This window comes from Aquarana catesbeiana, linkage group LG01, assembly GCF_042186555.1.
Source record: "Aquarana catesbeiana isolate 2022-GZ linkage group LG01, ASM4218655v1, whole genome shotgun sequence".
In the NCBI taxonomy this organism is placed as follows: domain Eukaryota; kingdom Metazoa; phylum Chordata; class Amphibia; order Anura; family Ranidae; genus Aquarana; species Aquarana catesbeiana.
This window is the reverse complement of record NC_133324.1, coordinates 117,629,091-117,654,591: the sequence shown is the minus strand read 5'-3', so window position 1 is coordinate 117,654,591 and position 25,501 is coordinate 117,629,091. Positions and strand designations below refer to the sequence as shown.

The 25,501-nt window shown below is 43.9% G+C and overlaps 1 protein-coding gene across 3 annotated transcripts in view; it reads right to left on the bottom strand.

Annotated features, from left to right (window-relative positions):
- The window catches only part of KIF2A (kinesin family member 2A), a 157,915-nt gene that overhangs the window by 87,512 nt on the left and 44,902 nt on the right, over window positions 1–25,501 (bottom strand). For 2 of the 3 annotated variants that reach the window (XM_073623266.1, XM_073623250.1), the window contains exons 4-7: window positions 20,290–20,344; window positions 13,380–13,502; window positions 1,768–1,868; window positions 1,565–1,660 (exon numbers count right to left, since the gene is read on the bottom strand). In XM_073623266.1, the coding sequence (XP_073479367.1) occupies window positions 1,565–1,660; window positions 1,768–1,868; window positions 13,380–13,502; window positions 20,290–20,344 (375 nt within the window). The remainder of the gene's footprint in view (window positions 1–1,564; window positions 1,661–1,767; window positions 1,869–13,379; window positions 13,503–20,289; window positions 20,345–25,501) is intronic. The other variant, XM_073623257.1, reaches the window with a different exon arrangement.

Genomic DNA, 25,501 nt, shown 5'->3' with positions numbered 1-25,501 from the left:
ACTGAGGTGTCACATACACTATAAGAAGAGACACCAATCACTGTTATTCACCGCTTGGAATGTGCAAGAAGCAGAGCCCTTTTAGTTTAGTTGCACCTGTGGATTCACATTGTTACCGCTGGGACTTTTTACACATTTGTATTTACCATATCAGTCACTTTATTGGCACTTGAGATGGACATTTAGAAGTATCATCAATTTAATGTTTTTGTTCATCTATCTACTTATGTATTTATGCAGATCATGTTATATATTGTTTAGTATCACACGGTATTGTTGAGAGCGCAACATCATCATTATTCATACACTTTAGAGCCACGGATTTGCTTTTCGGTGTTTGCAGCAGTCATATTCACTTTATCCTCCATTTGTGATAGCGCAGGAGTACCATTTTAATTAATAAGCAGAGGAAGGGTTTGGTTGCTTTTAAAATATTTATTTGCCAATATGAATCACCCCCTTATTAATCAGAGTGCCTGCATGAACACAGAAAGAATGCTTTTATATAGTATCGAATTATTAGGCTACTTTCACACTGAGGCGCTTAACAGGTGCTATAACGCTAAAAATAGTGCCTGCAAAGCGCCTTGAAAGAGCCTCTCCTCTCACTCCAATGTGAAAGCCCGAAGGCTTTCACACTAGAGCGGTGCGCTGGCAGGCCGGTAAAAAAAGTCCTGCAAGCCGCATCTTTGCAGCGCTGTAGCAGTGGTGTAAACACCACTCCTAAAGGGCCCCTGTTCATTAAAATCAATAGGCAGCGGCGCTTTACGGGCAGTTTCAAGCCGTTTTCGGCTGCTGGCGGGGGTTAAAAGCGCTCCGCTAGCAGCCAAAAACCTCCGCAAAGACGGTAAAGCGCCGCTTTACCGCTGACACTCCCAACGCTCCAGTGTGAAAGTAGCCTTAATGTACATCTCTGAGTGAAGTATGGTTATTTTAAGGCATTTTTTTAAGGAAAAGCAAGTTTAACACTCCAAAGAGTCAATCGTATAGCTAGAGATGTGCATTTTGCTTATTATATTCATTGTCCATGCACACAGCTTAGTTCTGGGAAAGGGGCGGGCTGGGCAAACGTGGACTGTGTACAGAGTTTGTCCAGGATCCAGAGGACATAGAAATTGATATGAATATTTTGATTAGAATTTGCATGCACAGCAATGTGCCTGTAGTTGTGTTATAAGACAGGTTTACTAAGTGGGGAGAACAGTAGGGTCATGTTTTTAATAATTAACCCAACAAAAATGGTAAATTAGAACTAAATTTCCGCTGTCATTTACTGGGAGCAGGCAGGTTTTTTTTATTTCAAAAGTGACAGTCTCTTCTGCAATAAAATTCACCTAACTGCCTGCTCCCAGCAATGCCCCGCATGTAAGCTGAACGGCGCATGCGTGACATCATCCCGCAGCATCCCAAGAAGATGGCTGAAAACTGGCACACAGGAGAAGATGCTGGCGTCGGCAAGGGACAGGACCGTTGGAGGAAAGGTATTGCCTGTCTTTAGTTTGAAATAATCTCTCTCATCTAACTTCAAGGAAGAAAATGTAAAAGGCAAATGGTTATAACTTACAACATCTGCTGTAGTTAAAGGCCGGTAATCCAAACTTCCTCTAAAATCTTTTATCATACACATGATTTCATAGTTTGGATATGTGGTATCAACATCCTAAAATATGGAGAAACACATGACATAAAAATGAATACATTAAAAAGTGAGGGTTAAGAGACACATACATCAGAAGTCACATCACAATGAGAATTAGTCTCACACACCTGAGCCTTCTTCTCTCTGAGTTCTTGCTGCTGCAACCGTCTTCTCTCTCTCTTCTCCTGCAACTTCTCCACTTCTTTCACACAGTTGGATTTTCTCCTTGCTTGTTGGGGAGAGAGAATGAAAAGTGTGACTGTTATACGTAAAACTAGACTAGGCAACTGTATTCTTCAAACAAAGCAAGATCAGTTAGTTGTGAATGCAATAGAACGCAATTGTTACATTCTGCAGCTGCTTTTTTTTGCCCTGGCCCACTCTTCAAGCCATTGCACAGAATCTCTATAGGGCTCGCCCCAGATGACACCATCAATGTATTACAGTAATTGAAAGGTAGAGTGGGTAGGGTATGCGTAACTCCTGACTTTTTGAGATCTGAAGAACAGATGGTGCCTAGGTGTGGTCATGAGGTTTTCAACTTCTAATTTGGAATTAACACTAAAAAGGTAAATAAATATTTATATAAATATACTTCCTAATTAAAGTGGAACTTTATTCATAAGATTATGTTTTGATAGCTATACCAGCTAAAGGGGCCAGCCTGAAGGGATCTATGTAAAACATTAAAAATAAGTGGCTATATGGTTTCAAATCCAGTAAGACTCTCTCTCCCAGGGCCGGTGCTACCACTAGGCAAACTAGGCAGCCTTCTAGGGTGCCCTGCTGCCTAGGGCGCCCGGCCACTGGTGTTCCTACGCTCTTCTCTCTGCAGCAAGTAACCAAGTCTCAGCATCAGCAGACAGCCGCCGCTCTATTCGCACATAGTGTCAGAGGAGCAACGGCGACGGAGGACTGTGTCTGTGTCCTGACTCCCGAATGAATGGAAGCAAGCAAATATTCATCGATGGGCGCTAGGTGAGGCTGCATTTGATGGGCGCTAGGTGAGGCTGCATTTGATGGGCGCTAGGTGAGGCTGCATTTGATGGGCGCTAGGTGAGGCTGCATTTGATGGGCGCTAGGTGAGGCTGCATTTGATGGGCGCTAGGTGAGGCTGCATTTGATGGGCGCTAGGTGAGGCTGCATTTGATGGGCGCTAGGTGAGGCTGCATTTGATGGGCGCTAGGTGAGGCTGCATTTGATGGGCGCTAGGTGAGGCTGCATTTGATGGGCACTTCAATAAAAAGGTGGGGTTTACATGGGCAGGGAAAAGGGGGTGGAGTCAGGGGTGGATCGGCAAAATGAGGTTTCGCCTAGGGTGTGAAAAATTCTTGCACCAGCCCTGCTCTCTCACCCTGCTCTGCACATGCTCAGTTGTCCTGTATTCTTGCCAATGGGGTGATAATCATTGAGTCACCAAAGGCCGAACTACTGACAGTCTAAATATTTACTACTGCTGAGGGGGGAGCAAAACAGGAATGACACAGACTGTGCCAAAACAGATTAGGGAGAGAGAAAAGAAAAGCAGGAGAGTTGACTGGACAAACTCTGCTGCCAGGGAGAAACAAAAGAGTTAAACTTACAAGGATAGTGTCTTATCTCAGTGATATGCTCTACTTTTGCCCTAATTTGCAGCCTGTGAACTTCAACAATATAAAGCTTCTGTCAGCCTTCTGCTCCAGCTGAGCCAAGACATACAATGATAGCTGGAAATGCACACATTTTAATTACAGAAAGTGACAAAGTTTTTGTGACCAAGGAGAGGGGGAGTGACTGCAAAAAGGAAGAGACTACTCTGGGCTTCAACAAAATGGTGGCCTATGGCAATAAGAAACAGGAGCAATGTTGGAAGCAATTTACAGTACACACTAATTGCGGTAGTATGATAATTAATGTGAAATGTATGTTCTTTTGCTAATGAGCATTCATTTTTATCAAACGGTTATGAGTAAAGTTCCGCTTTAAATAAACACCCACCCTTTAACACATGCTGTAGCAGAAAAAGTAGTGATATTTTCTTTCTAGCTTTTTTTTTTAACTTTACTGCCATACAGCCTCCATTGAGATAGATGGGAAAACACTCAGAGTCCCCAAGCGCAGTGGAAGGGTGGCCAGGGTGGCCCAGACATGTAAAGAATACTGCAGTATACAAGCACGTCAGGCAATGCTGGTACTAAACAAGTAGCAAAGCAAATGCTTTAACCGGTTCCCGACCGCCTCACGCAGATATACTGCGGCAGTAGGGCATGTACCGGCAGATTAACGTACCTGTACGTTGGCCTTTAAGCAGCTTGCGGGCGTGCGCACCCGCCGGGAGCTCCGTGAGCGTGATCGCGGGTCCCGCAGACTCGATGTCTGTGGGGATTACCCACGATCATCTCACAGAGAGGAAGGACGGGGAAATGCTAATGTACACAAGCATTTCCCCGTTCTGCCTAGTGACAGGACACTGATCACCGCTCCCTGTAATAGGGAGTAGTGTCGTGTCACACACAGCCCCCCCCCCCCAGTTAGAATCATTCCCTAGGACACACTTAACCCCTACAGCGCCACCTATTGGTTAACCTCTTCACTGCCAGTCACATTTACACAGTAATCAATGCATATTTAATTGCACTGATCACTGTATAAATGTGAATGGTCCCAATATAGCCCCAAAAGTGATCGATCTGTCTGCCATAATGTCGCAGTCATGATAAAAAAAAAATCGCTGATCGCCCGCCATTACTAGTAAAAAAAAAAAAAAAAAAAAAAAAAAAAGATTAATAAAAATGCCATAAAACTATCCCCTATGTTGTAGATACTATAACTTTTGCGTAAACCAATCAAACGCTTATTGCGATTTTTTTTTTTACCAAAAATATGTAGAATACATATCGGCCTAAACTGAGGGGAAAAAAAAATAAAAATATATATATAAAAAATTTTTTGGGGGGGGTATTTATTATAGCAAAAAGTAAAAAATATAGCTTTTTCAAAATTGTCGCTCTTTTTTTGTTTATAGCGCAAAAGAAAAAAAAAAAAGCCACAGAGGTGATCAAATACCACCAAAAGAAAGCTCTATTTGTGGGAAAAAAAAGGACGTAAAAAGGACGTAAATTTTATTTGGGAGCCATGTCACACGACCGCGCAATTGTCAGTTAAAGCGACGCAGTGCCGAATCGCAAAAAGTGCTCTGGTCTTTGGCCAGCCAAATGGTCCGGGGCTTAAGTGGTTAAGCGTGTGCATCTAGTCATTTATCACAATATACCTTTTAGATCTAGGCATCTGAGGAACAGTATTCAAAGTATGTAGATTTGTGCTGAGCAATGCACTTTTTACTTTGTAAAAAGGAGCATAAAAGAATGCAGCTAGAGATATAACACACTTTAATGTCGGTTAAGGATGAGGCCAGGGTCCAGAAAATACATCACTGCCACTGACTTCCAATCATAATAAAGCAGAAAGTGGTCTAGATTAGCTGGTTTGCACATTAAAGCTCCCAGCATAAGAATACAAGATACAATTACTGTATGGAATTATTTATATTTAGACAACTAAATGACTTTGCCATTAAAAATGGGGGGGGGGGGGGGGGCGAGTTGGGGTTGGGGGGGGGGGGGGCAGGAGTATTTCTTTAATAAACTCCTAATTAGGGGAATTTTTAAAGTGGACCTTCCCCTGTTCACTAAAAAAAATCATCATATGTGCATGCAGCTCTGGATACTAATATGAAGTCTTACATTAAGGCTATGTTCACACCAGATGCAGTTGGACTGCGTTGGGCGGCTATTCCAGTGCAAGCACAGAATGCAGTATTTTTTTTTTTCCAGCGCAGAAAAGTGCGAGGCAAAATATTTCCTGAGTAAGTGAGGCATTGGGGATGTAGGCCTGGGCTCACAGATGCCTTCTTGGAAGGCTACACCACCAGTGACTTCTACCTCAGATGATGTGTATCCTCACATGATCCAGGAGGCAGACCCAGAGTTCCAAAAGTAAAGAGCTGAATTCATCTGCCCTTATATGAAAATTTACCACGAGAAGAATAGAGAGGATAAGAAAAATAAGGTATGCATTGAACAAAATGTCTGCAACTATTTATACATTGCTGCTACTAAACGTGCCTTGGCTGTATATTTTAAGATATGGCTGAAGTTCCTCTTTAGGCCTTATTTACACCATGGTGCAGAGACATCAGTTTTTCTGCATGCATTCTGCAAGGGCACAAAAAACAATGGTTCTTTATGTGCCCTGTTCACACTGCAACATGCAGATTTTATCTGTGCAAGAATCCGCAATATGTATGAATTTTTCTTCACAGGAAAAAAAAAAAAAAACTGATGTGACATCAACATTGGTGTGAACAGGGCACATAACGGACATGCATGAAAACCAATGACAGCAATGGTTCTCCATGTGTCCTGTTTCCTGTTCACACCACAACACTGGTATCACAAGCGGATTTTTTCTGAACGGGAAACAAAACAGACATGACATCAACATTGATGTGAATAGGGCGCATAACTGACACGAATGAAAACTGATGTCAACATGCATTAAAAATTATGTAAACTGATGTCGGTTTTCCCATCAGTCTTCATGGACGTATGGTGTGAATGAGCCCTAACAGTTTCAGAAAAACAGTTACATTCCCAGTATATCAGGAAGGCCAACTGTCACACTTGCTTGTGCTCCCAACCAAACGGTCAAACCATCTAATGGCTAGTGTCATAACTGATCACATGTGCAGCATCATGGCAGTTGAAGATCAAACAGAGACCAAGATGGCAGCGTCCATGGCTGAAAATGATAGGCGGGTTTACTTCCTCTCTAAAGAGGCACTTCACTTGGTTACGGCAAAATAAAAAAAGCCACAATCTCAAGAGGTTGTGGGTGGACAAAGTGGATACAATCATATTACCTTGGACCACAACAACAAAAAAAAAAGTGCATGTAAATGCGTGCGCGCACACACAAAAAACACTGCTATGTACTAGGCTTGGGGGGGGGGGGGGGGGGATCATGAAGGTCCGCTTTAAGGACACCTGTACTACGATCTGGAGGCTGCACTCAATACATACAAGTATCCAGACAGCAAAGTCTGCCTGTAGTCAGGGATCCAACCTGCATATATATTATAGCTCAGTTATTAAAATTAATAAAGCTAGTGGGTGAACATGAAAGTCAGGTAATCAGAAGAGCAGTCAGTATGGAACCTCCCTGGCTTCTCAACTGGTGTATTTTCTCTAAAACCATGTACTACTCTTTTTTAACCCTACTTTAGAGTTGTACTGAAAATACTATTATGCCGCGGAATTTCGTCCCGCAAAAGACCGATGAGAGTTTTTCGGCGGAAAATGCAACCGTGTGTATGCTCCATCGGACTTTTACTGGCCAAATTCCAGCCAGCAAAAGATTGAGAGCATGCTCTCAATTTTTCAGTTGGAAAAAGTTCCTATCCGAAAATGTGATCGTCTGTGGCAATTCCGACGCGCAAAATTCCTATGCAAGCTTGGAAACAATTCGACGCATGCTCCGAAGCATTGAACTTAATTTTCTCGGCTCATCGTAGTGTTGTACGTCACCGCGTTCTTGATGGTTGTAAATTCAGCAAACTTGTGTGACCGTGTTTACGCAAGGCAAACTTGAGCGGAATCCCGTCGGAAAAGCCGTCATATCTTTTTCTGACAAGAAGTCCGATCGTGTGTACGCGGCATTATAATTAAAGGGGTTGTAAAGGTAAACATTTTTTGGGGAATATGTGTGAATATAGATGTTGTTTGAGCCAAAATGATTTAATTACCTTTTTAGAGAAGTATGATTTCTCTCCAATTCCTCCTTTCCTCTGTGTACTGTATCCTAAACTTCCGGGTTTTCGAGCGCGTTCGCTTCAACTATGTCACGGCTCCAAAAGGAACTACAGTTTCCTTGAGGCTTAGCGGCATCGCGCATGCGCACTGCCGCTTTTTCGCCATGTGACAGAACGAGAACAAGCCTAGTTCTCATTTCTAGTTCTGCCTTGGTTGAACACACGCTGTCCAGTTAACATGCCCATTCCCATCTCCCCAGCATGCCCATAGTATAAACAAATACTAGTTACTATTCAAAAAAACGAATATTTTTAATTATTTATTGCAACTTTCACTGCAGCAAATAAGGGGGCGGAGTTAAGGCGGGGCTGTGCTGCTGAGATCATCATTCAATACAATAACAAGGCACGGGAGGTGGAGCTACAGCGTTTTAGACACACCTGCGGCTCCCTTGCCTGTGAACGTACACAGTCTACCCCGCAGGGATGTAGTCCCAAGGGAGGGGACGAGCACGCATACTAACCCCCAGCCCGAACGGCTCGGATGATGGGGGTAAGCTTACAAAGGAGGAACAGAAAGTTAGAAATTCACACAAAGAAAAAAAGCATTTAGAAGCGAACATTAAAGGAAAAGGTAAGTGAACCAACAATGCACTAGCTTAAAGGAACCTATTTAGAAAATAAAAAAACAAACCTTTAGTATCACGAACTAAAACTTATCATTTCTGCACAAGTTGAACCTATCAGAAGTAAAACTTCTCAAAACCCCAAAGGCAAAAATGTATAGCCTAGGTCAGTGATGGCGAACCTTGGCACCCCAGATGTTCTGGAACTACATTTCCCATGATGCTCATGCACTCTGCATTGTAGTTGAGCATCATGGGAAATATAGTTCCAAAGCATCTGGGGTGCCAAGGTTCACCATGACTGGCCTAGGTTTTCTGAAAGCCAAGTTTTCTTGGTAACAGGAAATGAAATAAGTCCTACTTCAAAAGTCTCAGTTTTCATCACACACCTGTCAGTATGGTGTCAAGCAAAGGATTATCATTTGTGATTCTTTTTTTTTTTTCAGTTGTCAATGGTGTATTTTTTGAAGGTTAGTATTTAAACTAACCGGTGTGATTCTTCAAAATCGAACCATTTCTTGCCCAAACAAGAAGTCTCCTTCAAATGGGATGCCACACAGCCTAACTTTTGAGGCCGGGTCCCCCGACCAGGATTTTAACCATAAAGCACTACGACAGGAATTTACTAGGGTAGTGGTCTTTGCGGATAGCTTGACCGGCTCTGCAGATGCGTCTGCCATATAACCTGCCGCCTTCTGCAGCATGGGAAGGGAATCAAGAATTTCCTTCCTGGAGGTCCCACTTTCCAAATGGCCTTGTAACTGGTCCAGCCAGACCTCCAAATTACGGGTTACTATTGTTGTAGCCATTGCTGGTTTTAAATTTGTCATGGCTACTTCCCATGACCTTTTCAGCAGTACCTCCATCCTCTTGTCCATGGGTTCCCTAAGGACACCCATGTCCTCAAAAGGCAAGGCCTTTTGATTTGGCGCACTGGGAAAAAGCTCCGTCTACTTTGGGCACTTTGTTCCAAATACAGGCAGAATCCTCACTGAAGGGGTATCTCCTCTTCAGGCTTTTAGGAAAAGATAATTTTGTCTCCAATTCCACCCACTCCTTTTTAATAGCGTCCACCAGTGCGCTGTGTACCGAAAATACCCCGTTTTGTTCTTCTTTAAGGGTCTGATACATCTGATTATGTAGGGACAAGGAGGCCTGCTCTTCTTTGACATCTAGCGTCTCGTAGATCATCCCCAATAAGCCATCCACCTCCTCGAACGAGAGCCTGTATTTGGGTGAACTTGTCGTTTGGCTCTGAATATCTTTGGATGATGCTGTCTCACTTAGCTCATCCAAAGGATCGGATCCTCCCCCCTGCCCCCCCCCCCCCCCCCCCCGATTCATCACCCTCCTCTGGGGCTGAAGAGGGGGGAGCTGCGGCTGGTTGTTTTAGGGTTTCAAGGTTCGACAGCATCGACTTTATAGCCTTCATTTCTTTCTTAACGCCAGAAATCAATTCCTTGCATACCCCTGTTGCCTCCTTGTAAACCAATTTATCAATACAGGATTTACAAAGAGGCTTGTTCCACCCTTCTTTAAATTTGTTCGAACATGACAGACACCTCTTCTCCCCCCCCTGACCTCTCCGGTTCTTTGGGCTGAGCCTGAGACAAGAGAAGGAGAGAAGAGAAGGGAGGCAAAGGTAAAAAAAACAAAAAACAAAGACAAGCTGCTGACAGAAACCTTAGCCAACCAGTGTGTGTGTGTACCTTCACCAACACCTATGTGCACCCCCACCAGCCGCTGATGGGATGACTCTTTAGCCCGCCCCCCCCCGGCTCACTAAGGGGGGGGGGGGGGGGAATGGGTGCTAGCATTGAGTCCATCACCCCCTCAGCCCTGTAGGCCAAATGCACCCCAGTGCCCCGGCTACCTGAGCTGGGCTGCCACCACTGCCACCTGGTTCAGATAGAGCCATGCTGTCCTCCTGGAGCATCGTACTGCTGCTGTGGATCAGGACCGTCCACTTTATGGCTAGCGTTTTTTTAAATAGACCGCCATGGATCTGGAGTCCACGCTCGCCTCACGACCCGGAACCAGTGGCAGTGGTGTGCCGGAAGTCACAGGCTGGAAATCGAGGCCTACGTCCACCCCCCACTAGACTCACAGGCATACCATAGTATCCAGCCAGCAGACTGTCATGAGCCCTTTGCAGGGAACGCCAGCCCTCCCCAGGCTATCCTGGAGGACGACGCTGGTATCAGCTTTCCGCAGCCTGACTGGGGGACTCAGATGCCTGCCATCCCTGTTCAGGTACTTGCAGACCTCCTTCCCCCTCTCCCTTAGGCAGTCTCTACGTAGGCTCAGGGGAAGGAGAGCTCCCATCCAGCCTCCTCCTCCAGTGGAGGAAACACAAAGACTGGGGAAGAGGGAAGGAAGCTACCCTTTATGGATTTGAATTTTGTGTTTCCTGCCTTCGAAGGTGGAGCCCACCTCTCTAGTGCTGTCCTTGACAGACTAGAGAAAGAGGAAGTAAAACCCATAAGGGTTTAATTCCTCTTTAAGTTAATGGCCGACATAACAGCATTATTCTAGTTCACTTTAACGCAGGCCGTCTATACCAGTAAGCTCTCCACCCATTATAAAGCATAATTCAATACAATATGAGATTAGAATGTTGAAGATTTATGTGTAAACTTACTGAAGTTTTACTTTATGTACCGTAGTTACATAGCTGCGTCTGTCAAATCCAGTTCTTTACTAACCTAGTGCTGCCATGCTCATGTACAAAGAGTATGAAGACACACAAGTCTACGAGACAGTATCTCCCAAAAGTGAGTACACCCTTCACATTTTTGTAAATATTTTATTCTATCTTTTCATGTGACAACACTGAAGAAATTACACTTTTCTAAAATGTATGGAGTGTACAGCTTTGTATAACAGTGTAAATTTGCTGTCCCCTCAAAATAACTCAACACACAGCCATTAATGTCTAAACCGCTGGCAACAAAAGCGACTACACCCCTAAGTGAAAATGTCGAAATTGAGCCCAAAGTGTCATGATTGTGTGTGGCCACCATTATTTTCCAGCACTGCCTTAACCCTCTTGGGCATGGAGTTCACCAGAGCTTCACAGGTTGCCACTGGAATCCTCTTCCACTCCTCCATGACGACATCACGGAGCTGGTGGATGTTAGAGACCTTGCACTCCTCCACCTTTCCGTTTGAGGATGCCCCACAGATGCTCAATAGGGTTTAGGCCTAGAGACATGCCTGGCCAGTCCATTACCTTGGAGGTGTGTTTGGGGTCATTATGTTAAAGTACTGCCCTGCAGACCCAGTCTCCGAAGGAAGGGGGACCATGCTCTGCTTCAGTATGCCACTTCGGTCTTGGCCACTGTGCTGCAGCTCAGTTTCAGGGTCTTGGTAATCTTCCGCCGGAGCCCCTTTGGACATGAAGTGCCACTGCTAACCTAAGCACTAGTCCACTGAATACCCTTAGTATTGTGAGGTGGCTCTATTAAGTCCCTCGGCTTCAAGTTCCTCCAGGGTTTATACTCTAGTCCTTTTGGACAGCTCCCCTGAAGAAGCTCGATCTATGGGCAAAACATGTCGGGTTCCGTATGCTGTCCCGTTTCAACATCTTGACTATAATACTGTACATGCCTGTGTCCTTTGATTTTATGAATATATATATATATATATATATATATAATTTTTTTTGTTTTGCTCCTCAAGACAAGAAATAAAATATTTTTTACCGAATGCATCTGATATCATTTTGCACCTTCAAAATCCCCACCCTTTTTATCCTTTGAATCTTCTTATAGCCTACGCCCTCTTTATGTAGACCTTGTAACACTAACGATTCCCATGACCCCGGGGAGGGAAAATGGCTAATTGGGCCCAATTTGGACATTTTCACTTAGGGGTGTACTTACTTTTGTTGCCAGCAGTTTAGACATTAATGGCTGTGTGTTGAGTTATTTTGAGGGGACAGCAAATTTACATCGTTATAAAAGCTGTACACACACTACATTGTAGCAAAGTGTCATTTCTTCAGTGTTGTCACATGAAAAGGTATAATGAAATATTTACAAAAATGTGAGGGGTGTACTCACTTTTGTAAAATACTGTATTTATAATACAGCAGTAAAGCCTCATCTTGGCCATTCCTCTGATTTAAAAAGAAAAAAAAGCCACTTTTATTAGGCTTGGTTCACACTACTGCGACCTGAAATTTGCGCCATTTGAGTACTACTTTGATGCGACGTTCAGGGAACGCCTGTGTAATCTTCTTGTAATGTTGGATCCAAATAACAGTAATATAGATGAGGATCTAACTTGGAGGTGACTTTCATTAAAGTCTATGGGCACAAGTCAGACAGTCAATGCGACTTCGGTAGTGCTAATTAAGACAGCTCTCATTGACTTGGGATTTCACGTCATGCGACTTGGGGTCTCACAAGTTGGATCCCAAGTCGCGGCACAGTGAACTGAGCCCAAGGCTCCAAGTCGGATCGTCATCTATATTGACGTGATTTGGATAAGACACTGCAGGAAGATTACCCAGGCATTCGCTGAAAGTTGCTTCAAAGGTCATATTTAAGTAGTACTGAAGCCACATCAAAATCGCCAGGCAAAGGCACGACCTTCAGGTCGCAGTAGTATGAATCGAGCCTAAGTTTTGTTTACAAATGTGTTCAACTTTGCGGTCTTCAAAATTCCAAAGCAAGCAAAGCCATGTTCATTTTAATAAATGGGCAAAAAATGCCAGGAAGAGAAAAGCCAGGTCAAAGTAATATGACCGGGCTCTTCTCTGATCACAGAATAATCTCTGCAATTTTGCAGCAAATATGCTGCAGAATACCCCGCAGGCTGCACATGTAAAATTAAGGCGATCAACACTGGAGGAACCAAGTACACAGCCCATCTCCAGAAACATCATTATGTTTGTAATCTATTTGCAGGTACCTTTACAATATTCAACCAAGAACAATGAGGATTTAAATAGTGAAAGGCAATCAGTGAAATGGAAAGAAGTACACTATTTATATCACTGTACAAAAACCATTTACTCACTGAGACATACCCATACCAGTCAAAGTCGCCAACAGAGTATGTGGACTGAAATGAAAGTGTGACCCATTAATTTGCATGCAAATGAATCTGCCAATACACTGATGGGTATGTTATCTGTGCTATAATGTCACTAAAAGCAGGAAATGAGGATCATGTAGTTCACAATGAAGGAAAGGTGCAGATGCTTCATATGTACGACCATGATAGTGCTATGTAAGATGGTCTAGAACTGGGTGCTCGTGATTTTTGATTATGAAGGTGCACATAAAATATGAAGCAATCCTAGACATATGTTACATACAAGGAGGGCCAAAGTCCTTTTTTCCAGGCTGATCTGGAGATATATCTGAAACACTACCATTCTGCTGTGCGGAGGCTGGAGGTTCTACTGGCTGGATTGGCCGTGCCCGGGCTGAACCGATTGCTGCAAAGAAATTAAGACAATTAGACTAATGCACAGCAGCTGAAAATCACAGCATTGTAATAGAAGGTGAAACAAAGCTTTGTATTGTCTAGGTCTTCTACAAACCTCAAAAGAATCAAAATATGGACCTACGGACCACATCCAGAAAGCCATTAAATTAATACATTTTACACTATACACCCAATAAGCGTATGCATGTCTAAAGCAGAACAGCTTAGCTGTAGTGCAGTCCTGGGCTCACTTTCCAAACAAGAAAATTAAAGTTTTTAAATTATCCGTGTTTGGGAGGGTTTTACTTCAGGTGTCCAGGTTCTTATAATAATCTAAAGCAGAGGTCTCCAAACTTTCTAAAAAAGGGCCAGTTTACTGTATTTCAGACTTTAGGGTGGCAGGATTGTGGAGATTGGGAGTAGAAAACACCCTGACAGTGGGAAAAAAACAATGCCCCACCTTTGGTGTCAGTGGGAGGAATTGTGCTCCAACGTTGGTGTCACTGGGAGGAAATAGTGTCCCAAGGGCCAGATAAAAGCAAGCAAATCTGGCCCCTGGGCCTCAGATTGGGGACCACTGATCTAAAGAAACATACTGGTAGGCATACTGACTCACACCCAAACAGCCTTCACATGAATAAGTAGGAGAGTAGTAGGGACATTATAATGTGCCTAGGAGCAGTGACTGGCATACTCCGTGTTATCTGTATAGAACTGTGGAATATCTGGGTGCTATAAGCAGAAGTGCAGTACATAAAGTAAATATATGAGCTCCTTTTTCTTCTACCTCCTCACTGTGCATTACTCCTCTATTTATTTAGGGCATATTCACACCACCAGTGTTGGGCTGCATTGCACAATGCAGTGACAAGGCAAAATAGTCATTATGCCCTACGGCTTAAGTTCACACCAAGGTACTGAAAAAATATAGGGCATGTAGCATTTTTGGGAAACAAAGCATTTTTGGTATGTTGAAGCACAGAGTAAAAGTGTTAAGTTTAACCTCCCTGGCGGTATTCCTGAGTGTGGTTCGGGGTTAAATTTCAGTACCATTAGCGGTAACCCCGAGCCACACTCAGGATCCTGGTCACTTACCTTGTCCCCAGGATCCTGCAATGTCCTCCCGCTGTGTCTGTGGGCTGTGTCCTCTGCCCGATGCCTCTGTGTGCCGGGCTCCATTCTCTGCGAGCATAGCCCGGCAGCAAATTCAAAAAGTACAAAATTCATAGCACATACAGTAATGTAATCTGTAAGATTACAGTGTACTGTAGCAAATCATTTTACATCCCTTTTGTCCCTAATGCTTTGTCTAGTGCCCTGCATGCACTTTTATATTATATACACTGTTCTTTCTGCTTGGAAACTTGAGATTGTCCATAGCAACCAAAAAGTGGCCCTTTACATCAAAAGTGGTTTTAGACCAGCTAGAAAACAGCTATGGTAAATTAGAACACTTGCAGAATTGTGCGATAGTGAATCGTGGAGTAATTCATTATTATTATGTTTTATAATTATATTCTAATTTATGATTTCATGTTTCAAACTTTATCATATCCAGGATGTCTACTAGACACTTGTTTGGACAGATTTAAGTGTATTACTAAGAATTACAGGCCTACAATATAAAAAGCCAAATTTCTATGCAAAACAAATGTACCACTTTGAGACGCAAAAATCTGACATAATCATACCGCCAGGGTGGCTACAGCCCCAGCAAAATAATATGACCCCCCTCCTATCCATCCTGAAGAGTGCTTTGTTGTTTTTTTCTTGCTAAAGCAGGATATACTCACCTAAGTCCCCTGTCCAGATCCCCCGCAGATGTTATTACCTTGTGCAGGGACTGCTAATGCCGTTAGTAAGGGGTGGGGGTGGAACCCCGAGATGGGCTTACAAAAAATACATTTAAAAAGAGTTGCGGTGTTAAAACAAAACAAAAACAAAACACCCATCCGCCATGTGAAGATCATCCATGACAGAATTAGGAGAGCTGTCGTTACTGACCATCTCGAAATGCTACTTTCCTGTATGAGGTTTTAAAAATCTGTGCTTTCAATATTTGAGTTTCTGACCTGAAGCAAGTATGTGCTTTTGGTCACATTAAATAATTACAACAAAAATATAAAAATAAAAAAGTGTGTTTTAGGTGCTCAGATTTCGCTTATGGCATGCCTGATTCAGGTAAGTGCCAAGTGACCACCATAGGTGCCAGGCAGCTACCATTTTCAGGAAGATGTAAGGGAAAAACTTTATTTGTCCCAGTATAAGTTTTTGCTTATTTTCCTGCTGAATACAGAACTTCAAATTTCTTTGTTTTGCTATCCCTTCCCTCATTTCTTTACACTATGCTGATTTGGCATCCATTGCTATGATTATACACCAGTTATGCTCAGTCCAGCTCTAAGCAGCCTTAGTGGATAAACCATGTTTGGGGAAGCTTGAGGGGTTGCGCTACAACCTATATAAAACACTGGAATCAGATAAAATTGCTATCGCTAAATAATTTAAGGAAATAAAGAGAAGCGATTTTAAAATACCGTATTTAAAATATGTGAGCACATGAAAATAGCTAGATTTTTTTTTTTATTGTTCTCTGGGGTGTACACCAACAGATTCACTTAATGGATTCTCCTTTACAACCTTTCACCAAATGGCAACTGTGCAAGAGGTTTTCTTCAAATCCCAGTATTCTATAGCAAGCATATTTTTAACTTCTCCTGGCAATGTTAAAGATGAACCCCAGGATCAACCTTGCGATGATCCTCCTAAACTCAATATATTTTTTACTTATTTAAAAATCACTTATTCAACTGCAAATGGAATTTTAATTCCCACTCATTTTGAAACAGCTGTCGAAATCCTCGTTGTGGCTGGGCACAGGGAGGAGGATCCGGTGTGTACCCCACAAAATACATTTATATATCCCATAATGCGTAAAACCCAAGCTTGTCCTGTTGTAGTAAAAAATCATCTTAATTGCACCTAATACCAATGCTTGTTATGTCTGCAAGGCACAGCACTGACTGGTTTACTTTGAGTAAATAATACAATGTCCATCAGTCTGTGGGCATGGATGGGCAGGAAGGGGCAGGGAGGGGTATGTAAATGTGGTAGAGAGCAGCCGAACAGCTTCATCCTCTACAACCAGCCTAGAAGTATGGAGGCCAGGAAGGGGGAAATGAACTACTAATGGGCTGCTACATGATCTGTTGCCCATTTTAAAAGAGTGGGCAATGGTGACCAGTTGTGTAAAATGAAAATCTCTGCACCGAGACCAACTCCGGGAGCTCCGACAGATTTCTACTCTTTATACTACTGGCTGAGAAAAACAAAAGTAAGATTCTAATAAAGAAAGATAATGGTGTTGATTTACTAAACTGGAGAGTGCGAAAGCTGGTGCAGCTGTGTATAGAAAACAATCTGCCTCTCAGTTTTTATGTCAATGATGTGCAGTGTGCAGGGATTGAGCCATGCCCTCACCCGAGTCGATTCTTCAATTGGCTTTGGGTGCAGGCACTGGCATCTCAAAGGAAACAGGCAGTGAAGCCTTGTGACTTCACAGCCAGTACTACGCATGCGCGAGCATGGAATGGTTTCATAGCCTTCTGGGACCTGTGAGGTGTCCCAGAAGATTGCAGGGGAAGGAAGGGGGAACCAAACTTCTGGCTCAGATCTCTGCGTCAAAACCAGATACCTGCTCCCCTCCCCCAAAAAGTGCCAAATGTGGCAATGAAGGGGGATAGGATGTAAACAAGCGGAACTTCCCTTTTGTGTGATGTTCCACTTTAATTGAACAAGCTGATGTTAAAAGCTGATTGGCTACCATGCACAGCTGCGCTGGATTTTGCACTCTCCAGCTTTAGTAAATCAATCCCAATGTTTTTATACATGGGGATTGTATTTTCTGCCTGGAGTTCCACTTAAAGTGGTTGTAAACCCTTACAGACCACTTTTTGCTACAGGTAAGCCTATCATAAGGCTTACCTGTAGCTACCCAGGAAATCTCCTAAACCTGCACGGTTTAGGAGATATTCCCTGTATTAGCATGTGCCGACATCATCGACACATGCGCACTGAAGCAATGGCACGTACGTGCCGTTTGCTTCAGAGAGTGTGCCATTACCGGCAGCTCCTGTGCGCATGCGCAGGAGTGACGTCATTGCAGCTCCGGCGCCGTGATTGGCCGGTAACTCCCGGGAGTGATGTCGCCGGCCGGTGCTGTGTACGGGCACCGCAGCGAGGGCTTCGATTATGCTTTTGTCTTGCAGGCGTTAGTTTTTTTTTTTTTCAAAGTGGATTTACAACCACTTTAAAAGCACTTGGCTGTCTCATTTTATACTTTCCAATTGGCCCATCTGCATGATGGATTGCCTTACTGGCAAATACAAGTATGCAGAAGAAAGCAGACTAGAACTCAACAGAATCAAAAAGGGTCAAAACGTACTCATTTGTGAGGTTCTGAATAAGGTCAGAAAAAACCTTGGTATGCAAAGCATTATCTACACACCATAGTACTTTAACATCGAAAGAAGTTCAACAGTTTATGGATCCGTCGCCAAAGTCAAATTTAAAAGGAGATGTTCACTATTTTTTTTTTTTTTTTTTAAAAGAAGAATGAATGCAAATTTTTTTTTGCAGGTGAAAAAAATGTGCATTTACAATTTTTTTTTTTTTTTTAGGAGCCTGAAAAACATTGCACCAGCGATCAGCAGATCAGTGTGAGCCGTCTCCCTGTACATCATATGGCCAGGCAGTTTCACAATGGCAGGAAGACTCAATGAACTACCTAGAGCATTCAACAGTGCCATGGTAGTTCATTGAGAACTACAAGCTGACAGCCGCAAACTTGTAGTTCATTCATTCATAGAACTCGGTTTTCAAAAAGTGACAGCTGGTATGAGGAAATTCTCCCTGTACTGCTGTCACAGGGAGAGAGGACAGTGGGGAGCGGCTGCAGCAGTGGGAACAGGTTACATATTCCACCCTTAAAAACGGGTGAACATGTAACATGTTCCCAAAGGTGAACTTATCCTTTAGGCTACATTCACACCAGAGCGTTGCATTTTCAAGAGTTTCTTCAGGCATCTTTTGGAACAGAGTTGCACGATTTTGCCGCTTTTGTAAGGTGTTTTTCAACTAAAGGGTTTGACGTGCTGCTGAAAAAGGGGAGGAGAGCAGCTGTTTGAGCAAAAAACACTTGAAAAAACGCTCATGTTGAGCTGTTCAGGAATTTCCATTGAAGTCTGTAGGGAGAAAACGCTCAATTCTGCCTGAAATGTAGCTCATGTACTTTCTGGAGCAACAGGTCACTCAGATGTGAACAGGGGCCATTGAAATGAATAAGATTCTGCTTGTTGAGTGTTTTTGAGCTTCAAGCTACAAAATGCTCAAGTGTGAACAGGGCCTCCAGGTTGCTCTAGAATTAGGTTGGAGGAGCTCTTGACTTAAAGTGTTTGTTACACACACACACATAAAAAAACCAATCTTGTTCCCTTAAAGCATGTGATACAGCGGTTGTGCTGTGTAATTTGGCCCTTTCTATCACCTGAAATACCTGGCTGATCCTGCCTGGCTATACCCTCCCCCTCCTGTAAACAGACCACGGTTTATCATGGCTGCTGAGCCCTGACACCGTGGTCAGTTTATGTGCCTGCATCATCTACAGTCCTGACTCCACTCCACTATATAATGCTGTGTGTCCCTGTGCCTGTGTTTTTTTTTTTTTTAATAAAAGTGCTGATTATACCGTATATCAGAGCAGCTTCCAGCGCTCACGTGACTCCTCAATTTTTTTTATACAGCAGTGTGCAGGGATTTTTATTATACAGCTCACATATACAGCACACATAGCAATATATAACAGAGGGGATGGCATGATCATAGTATAGCTTGGTGAAGGTTCCAAATAAAGCAAATGATTGGTAAAGTTTAGCAGCTATCTATTGTAAGGTGGTACCCAATGGGTCCCTGGAAGAATTAGTTTGTATGGAATAAAAGGATGAGAGAGTCATGCAAAAGACAATTGCCCAGGTATAAATTTGTATTTGTCACAAGTGTTTCAGGGGTCACTAACCAATTACCCTTTATCAGCGCTTACATTTATTGTGTGGGATCTGGATGGGTAGTTATAGTGAGCAGTGTTCGAAGCTTGCTTAGATAAGTGGTTGTATGGCAGACAGTAAGGAACAAATAATTGTGTATTTGATAGTGTGATGCTTTCATTAGGGTCCTGTGTCCATAAGCTGGATTTGGTCCAGCTTTCTGGTCAACTGCCTCAGACCTCGTTTACACTAGTGGTTGGGGGGGCTGTGCCGTGGTCTTACTTCACTCCGCCCGCTTCACCTTATGCTACAAAAAGCACATGCCACCATGGCGCGGTAAAAATTATCCCCACTCACTGAACGTGGGTCGCTCTTCAGAGAGCACGACAAATGTAAACAAGGCCTTACAAAAGAAAGGTTCCATAGATCGCAAGCATGCTGGTCCTGCTTTGTTAACTAGTTTACCCCAGGACTAGGACTAACCACTGAACATTCTGCCCATCAAACTTACAAGTCCTGAAGTCTCACTGTACCATGCAACAAAGATACTGAATTTACTACTGCAACACATTTTATAAAAAAAAACAAAAAACATTATCTAGTATGTTAGAAAAGAAAGTTTCAGCCTTTCAATTGACAGCTTTAAGCATCTGAGTGACAAAGAAATCTGGCTCTTCCTAAACAGAGGCGTTAAAGTCAGGTAACAGATGGCAAAGCAATGTCACTTTGAAAGGCATTGAGCTCCTGTAACCTTACCTCTATTGTCTCTTGCAGGAGTTTCCTTGTTAGCTGGGACTACAGTACGCCGATTCTAAAATAAAAACAAAAAAAGGTTTTTCATTTTTCAAATATCGGTGTACCGGTTTCATACAAACTAAAAACTCAGGAAACAAACACCTGTGTAGACCGTACACAACTACACCAGTTACAGCTCCTTAAAGAGAAACTGTCATTGTGTCCTCTGAAAACAGACCCCCCGCATCTGCTGATACCTTCACTCCTCCACTACTCTCGTCAAAGAACTTCCAATAATACTGTCTAGATATTGAAACGCATGTGACCTTCTCCCAGGATGCAGTGCTCAGACCTAAGCAGCCAATCACAAAGCCTGAACACAGTTGAGAAAGGAAGGGGAGGTAGACATTATTCAAATGTAAGCTTCAACGACATCCAACAGAGTGCTTACACAGGGCCTCTCCTGATGAAGGGAAAAAAAAAAGAGCAGCAGAATAATGGTATCAGTGGGGGGGTTTCTTTTATCAAGTAAACCTCTTACTTTGCTCTGAATGGAAAAAGGGATAGAGCTTACATACACTAATGACTTCATAAATGTGACTGTCATTGCTGGCCTTGTGAAAATGGTAGTTGACTAGCATTGTCTTCATTCAACGCATCTGAGTCACCCCAAACAAGCATGCTGCAAACAAGTTGGAATTCCCAGGGCTGAGCCAGAACACCTACCCCCAAGGAATCGTCCCTTTTGTTCAACAAGGAAAAGACCAGCAGCTTTGTATTCTCTTGACTCAAAAAGAGGTCCACTTGAGGGCATCCCTATCTCTCTGTGATCATAGTGAATACCTCCTGGCTTGGGGCCCATTCTGGCTGTAGAACCCGTTGTCTGCTTAAAAAGTCAGCTACACATCTAACAAGCATTTTACAAGAATGGTCAACAAAAAGGCTAGAAGTTTCTATGCCCAACAAATAATTTATTTTGCTAACTTTTGCAAAGATACAGTTCTCGAGCCCCCGATCTCCTGTGGCATTGTCCAAAAAATCTGCAAATGACACCCTTGAAGATCTTGCTGAAAACCCTAGTTAGACTTACCGGTAACGGTATTTCTACGAGTCTTTCAGGACAGCACCTGGAGAGAGCGCAGCTCCACCCACTTTCCCAGGAAACACTGCAGTCAGTTTCTTTAAAGACCGGACACTTCCACCATGGCCTCAGTTGTTCATAGAGTACCTCCAGCCATGCTGAAATTAGATAAGCAGAACACAGCAATAACACATCTTACAACCTCAAAACTTAGGGCGGGTCATCGGCGCTGTCCTGAAAGACTCGTAGAAATACCGTTACCGGTAAGTCTAACTAGGGTTTTCTCCCTTCGTCTTTCAGGACAGCACCTGGAGATGATAAAAGAGTACTTACTCTAGGGTGGGACCACCGCCTGCAGGACCTTCCTGCCAAACGACTGTTCCGCTGCTGATAGCAAGTCCAACCTGTAGTGGCGGGTGAAGGTGGAGAAACTTGTCCACGTGGCCGCTTTACAGATCCGACCCGGGGAAGCCCCTGCCCTCTCTGCCCAGGACGTTGCTACTGCCCTTGTTGAATGGGCTACTACCCCCTTAGGGGGCTCTGCTCCTGAAGCTTTATAAGCTTCGCTGATGGCCATTCTGAGCCATCTACCTATGGTGCTTTTGGATGCTCTATACCCCTTCCGTGGACCAGAGAAGAGAACAAAGAGCGAATCTGATCTTCTAAAATCTTTCGTTATCTCTATATAATGTAATAAACACCTTCTCACGTCCAGGGAATGGAAAGACCTCTCCTTAGCACTGGACGGGTTAGGACAAAAGGTAGGGAGAATTATCTCTTGTTCCCTATGAAATGCTGATGCCACCTTTGGCAAGAAACCCGGGTCAGTTCTTAGCACTACCCGGTCTGGAAAAATATAACAAAAGGGTTCTCTTATGGAAAGAGCTTGTAACTCGCTTACTCTCCTAGCTGAAGTTACTGCTACTAACAGGACTATTTTTAACGACCATAGCCTGATTGACGCTTCCTCTGGAGGTTCAAAAGGTCCTTTGATTAGACCCCGCAGAACCACAGACAGGTCCCATCTAGGAAAAAACTTAAAAGGTATTGGCCTAGCTCTGGCCAATGCCTTGAAAAACCTAATAATAAGCGGCTCCCTTGATAACTGCCTCTCAAGAAAAACCGATAATGCAGCTACCTGCACTTTTAGGGTGCTAGCTGCCAACCCCATCTCCATTCCCTCATGGAGAAACTCTAGCACTGGAGCGATTTCCTGTGGCGAAAGTATCCTAATCGCACACCAGCTATTAAATCGTTTCCACGTTTTGAAGTAGATGGCCCTGGTAACCTCCTTACGACTGTTCAGCAGGGTAGAGACCAGTTTATCTGAAAGGCCCTTATTTTTTAACATCTGCTCCTCAGTAACCAACCTGTCAACCTGAGATGCTGGGTATTTGGGTGATGAAGGGGGCCCTGCGTTAGGAGGTCCTTCCGAAGCGGAAGCTCCCAATAAGGTTCCACCGCCATCCCCTGTATTGTTGCGAACCAAGCCCGTTTGGGCCAGAAAGGAGCCACCAGAATCATAGTCGTGTTCTCTTTCTGTAGCTTTCTTAAGACCAAGGGGATCATCTGAAAGGGGGGAAAGGCGTAGCACAACTGGAATTTCCATGGCTGCGCTAATGCATCCAATCCCTCTGCCTGATCCTGCCTGTTCAGTGAGAAGAAGGCCTCTACTTTTGCATTCTTTTGGGATGCGAAAAGATCTATTTGGGGCATTCCCCATCTTTCTGTTAGTTGTTGGAAAGTCTCTACATTCAGACTCCATTCTGCTTCCAGTACTCTTTCTCTGCTCAGAAAGTCTGCCATAAGGTTTAAATCTCCCTTCAGATGTATCGCTGTTATGGAGTTTAGCCTGTCTTCTGCCCAGGCTAGAATCTGGAGTGCCAAGGATAGCAGAGCCCTGCTCCTTGTTCCTCCCTGCCTTGATATATAGGCCACCGCTGTGGCATTGTCCGATAGGACCTGAACATGATGGCCCCGGACTGTTCTTTCGAAGGCCCATAGACCCAAGAGAATAGCCCTCAGCTCTCTCCAATTGGAGGACTTTCTGGCTTCCCAGTCTGTCCAACTCCCCTGAGCCATCTGCTCGTCCAGGTGGGCGCCCCAACCCCAGGAACTTGCGTCTGTTGTTAATCTTTTCTGCAAAGGAAAACTCCAGAGCAGACCCCTGTTCAGGTTTGAGTGATTTCTCCACCACCAAAGCTTCCTCTGAACCCGCGCAGGTATCCTTATTAATTTTTCTAGGGACTCTCCATAGGACCAACTCGTTAAAATTGTCTGCTGGAGCTCCCTTCCATGTAGACGTGCCCACTGCACCGCTGGAATAGTCGCAGTGAGTAGCCCTAAGACCGACATAGCTGCTCTTATGGAGATTGGCATATTTGTCTGCGTCTTCTTCACTGCCTCCTGAAGCTTCTCCCTCTTCCCTTCGGGGAGAAAAATTTTCTCCTGGATGGAATCTATTGTGTAACCCAAGAATAGTATGGTCTGAGATGGAATCAAGTTTGATTTCTCCTCGTTGATTATCCATCCTAGACCTACCAGGTGTCTCATTGTCTTTTCCAGATCTCTCACTAACAGGTCCCTTGTTTTGGCAAAAATTAGTAGATCGTCCAGATAGGGCAGGACTGATACCCCCTCTACTCTGAGTGGGGCCAAGGCCTCCGCCAGGACCTTTGTAAAAATCCTCGGAGAAGATGACAGCCCGAAAGGGAGAGCTCTGAACTGGAGATGAAGGGTAGATTCTCCCAGTTTTATCGCAAACCTTAGGTGTTTCTGAGATGTTGACGCTACTGGTACATGCAAGTATGCATCCCTCAGGTCTATGGAAGCCATAAAACAACCCGGGATCAGGAGATTCTTCACTGAGAATATTGTATCCATCCTGAACTTCTTGTACCTGATAGTCTTGTTTAGAATCTTCAGGTTCAGGATGAGCCTGAATTTTCCCGACGGTTTCTTCACAAGAAATATGTGTGAATAGCACCCCTGTTCTAATTCCCCAGGGGGTACGTTCACTATCACCTTTTGTAGCATCAAGTCCTTCAGGATAGCTGTCATTGCTAGTGACTTTTCTGAGTCTCGGGGAGCCTGTGTTATGTAAAAACGCACAGGAGGAGGTTGAGAAAATTCCAGCCTGTAACCCTCCAAGATGGTCTTTAGGATAAACTGGCTGCTTGTTATAGTCTTCCACTGTAAAACGAAGGTCTGTAACCTTGCTCCCACAGTTGGGTGACCGTCACTGGGTTTTTGGGCTTGTGGTTGGGGTGCGAAAAAGTACTCCTGACTTACCCCTCCCTCTTTGAGACTTCCAAGGCCTTTTGTAGCCTGCCTCTTTGGTATCTGGGGTCTTTCGAAAAGCACGAAAATTTTTGTTGCCTTGCGGAAGTACCTTCTTCTTTATAGGGAAAGCCTTCTTTTTGTCAGCTGTTCTGTCAAGAATAGCTTCCAGCCCAGGGCCAAACACTAGATCACCTTCAAAGGGTAAACCGCATAATTTTGTCTTTGAAGCAGTATCCCCTGTCCATGTCTTGACCCATAACGCCCTGCGAGCTGAGTTTATCAGAGCTGTGGATCTGGCTGACATCCTGATTGACTCCGCTGAGGCATCTGCTATATACCCTACCGCTTTTGATAACACCGGTAGCGTATCAAGCAGATCCTTACGAGGCGTCCCTGCCTCAATGTGGATTTTCAGCTGCTCCAGCCAGTGTTCCAGATTTCTGGCTACCACAGTTGAGGCCATGGCAGGCTTCAAATTTGCTAAAGAAGAATCCCATGCCTTCCTTAATAGGGAGTCTGCCTTTTTGTCCATGGTATCTTTAAGGATACCCATGTCCTCAAAGGCCAGGTCAGTATTCCTAGATACCTGGGAAAAGGCTGCGTCTAGTCTTGGCTTTTTATTCCAAATATGCGAGCTATCCTCATCAAACGGAAACCTTCGCTTGAGGGATTTAGAAAAGAAGGGGGCTCTCTCTGGATCCTTCCACTCCCTCTTAATGGTCTCTGATAAGAATTTATGTACAGGAAAAACCCTATGTTTTTCCTCCCCGAGGCCTTGGAACATCTTATCGTGTAGGGATAGCTGAGCCTTATCCTCTGTGATGTTAAGGGTAGTATGAATTGTTCTTAGTAAATCATCTACCTCCTCAA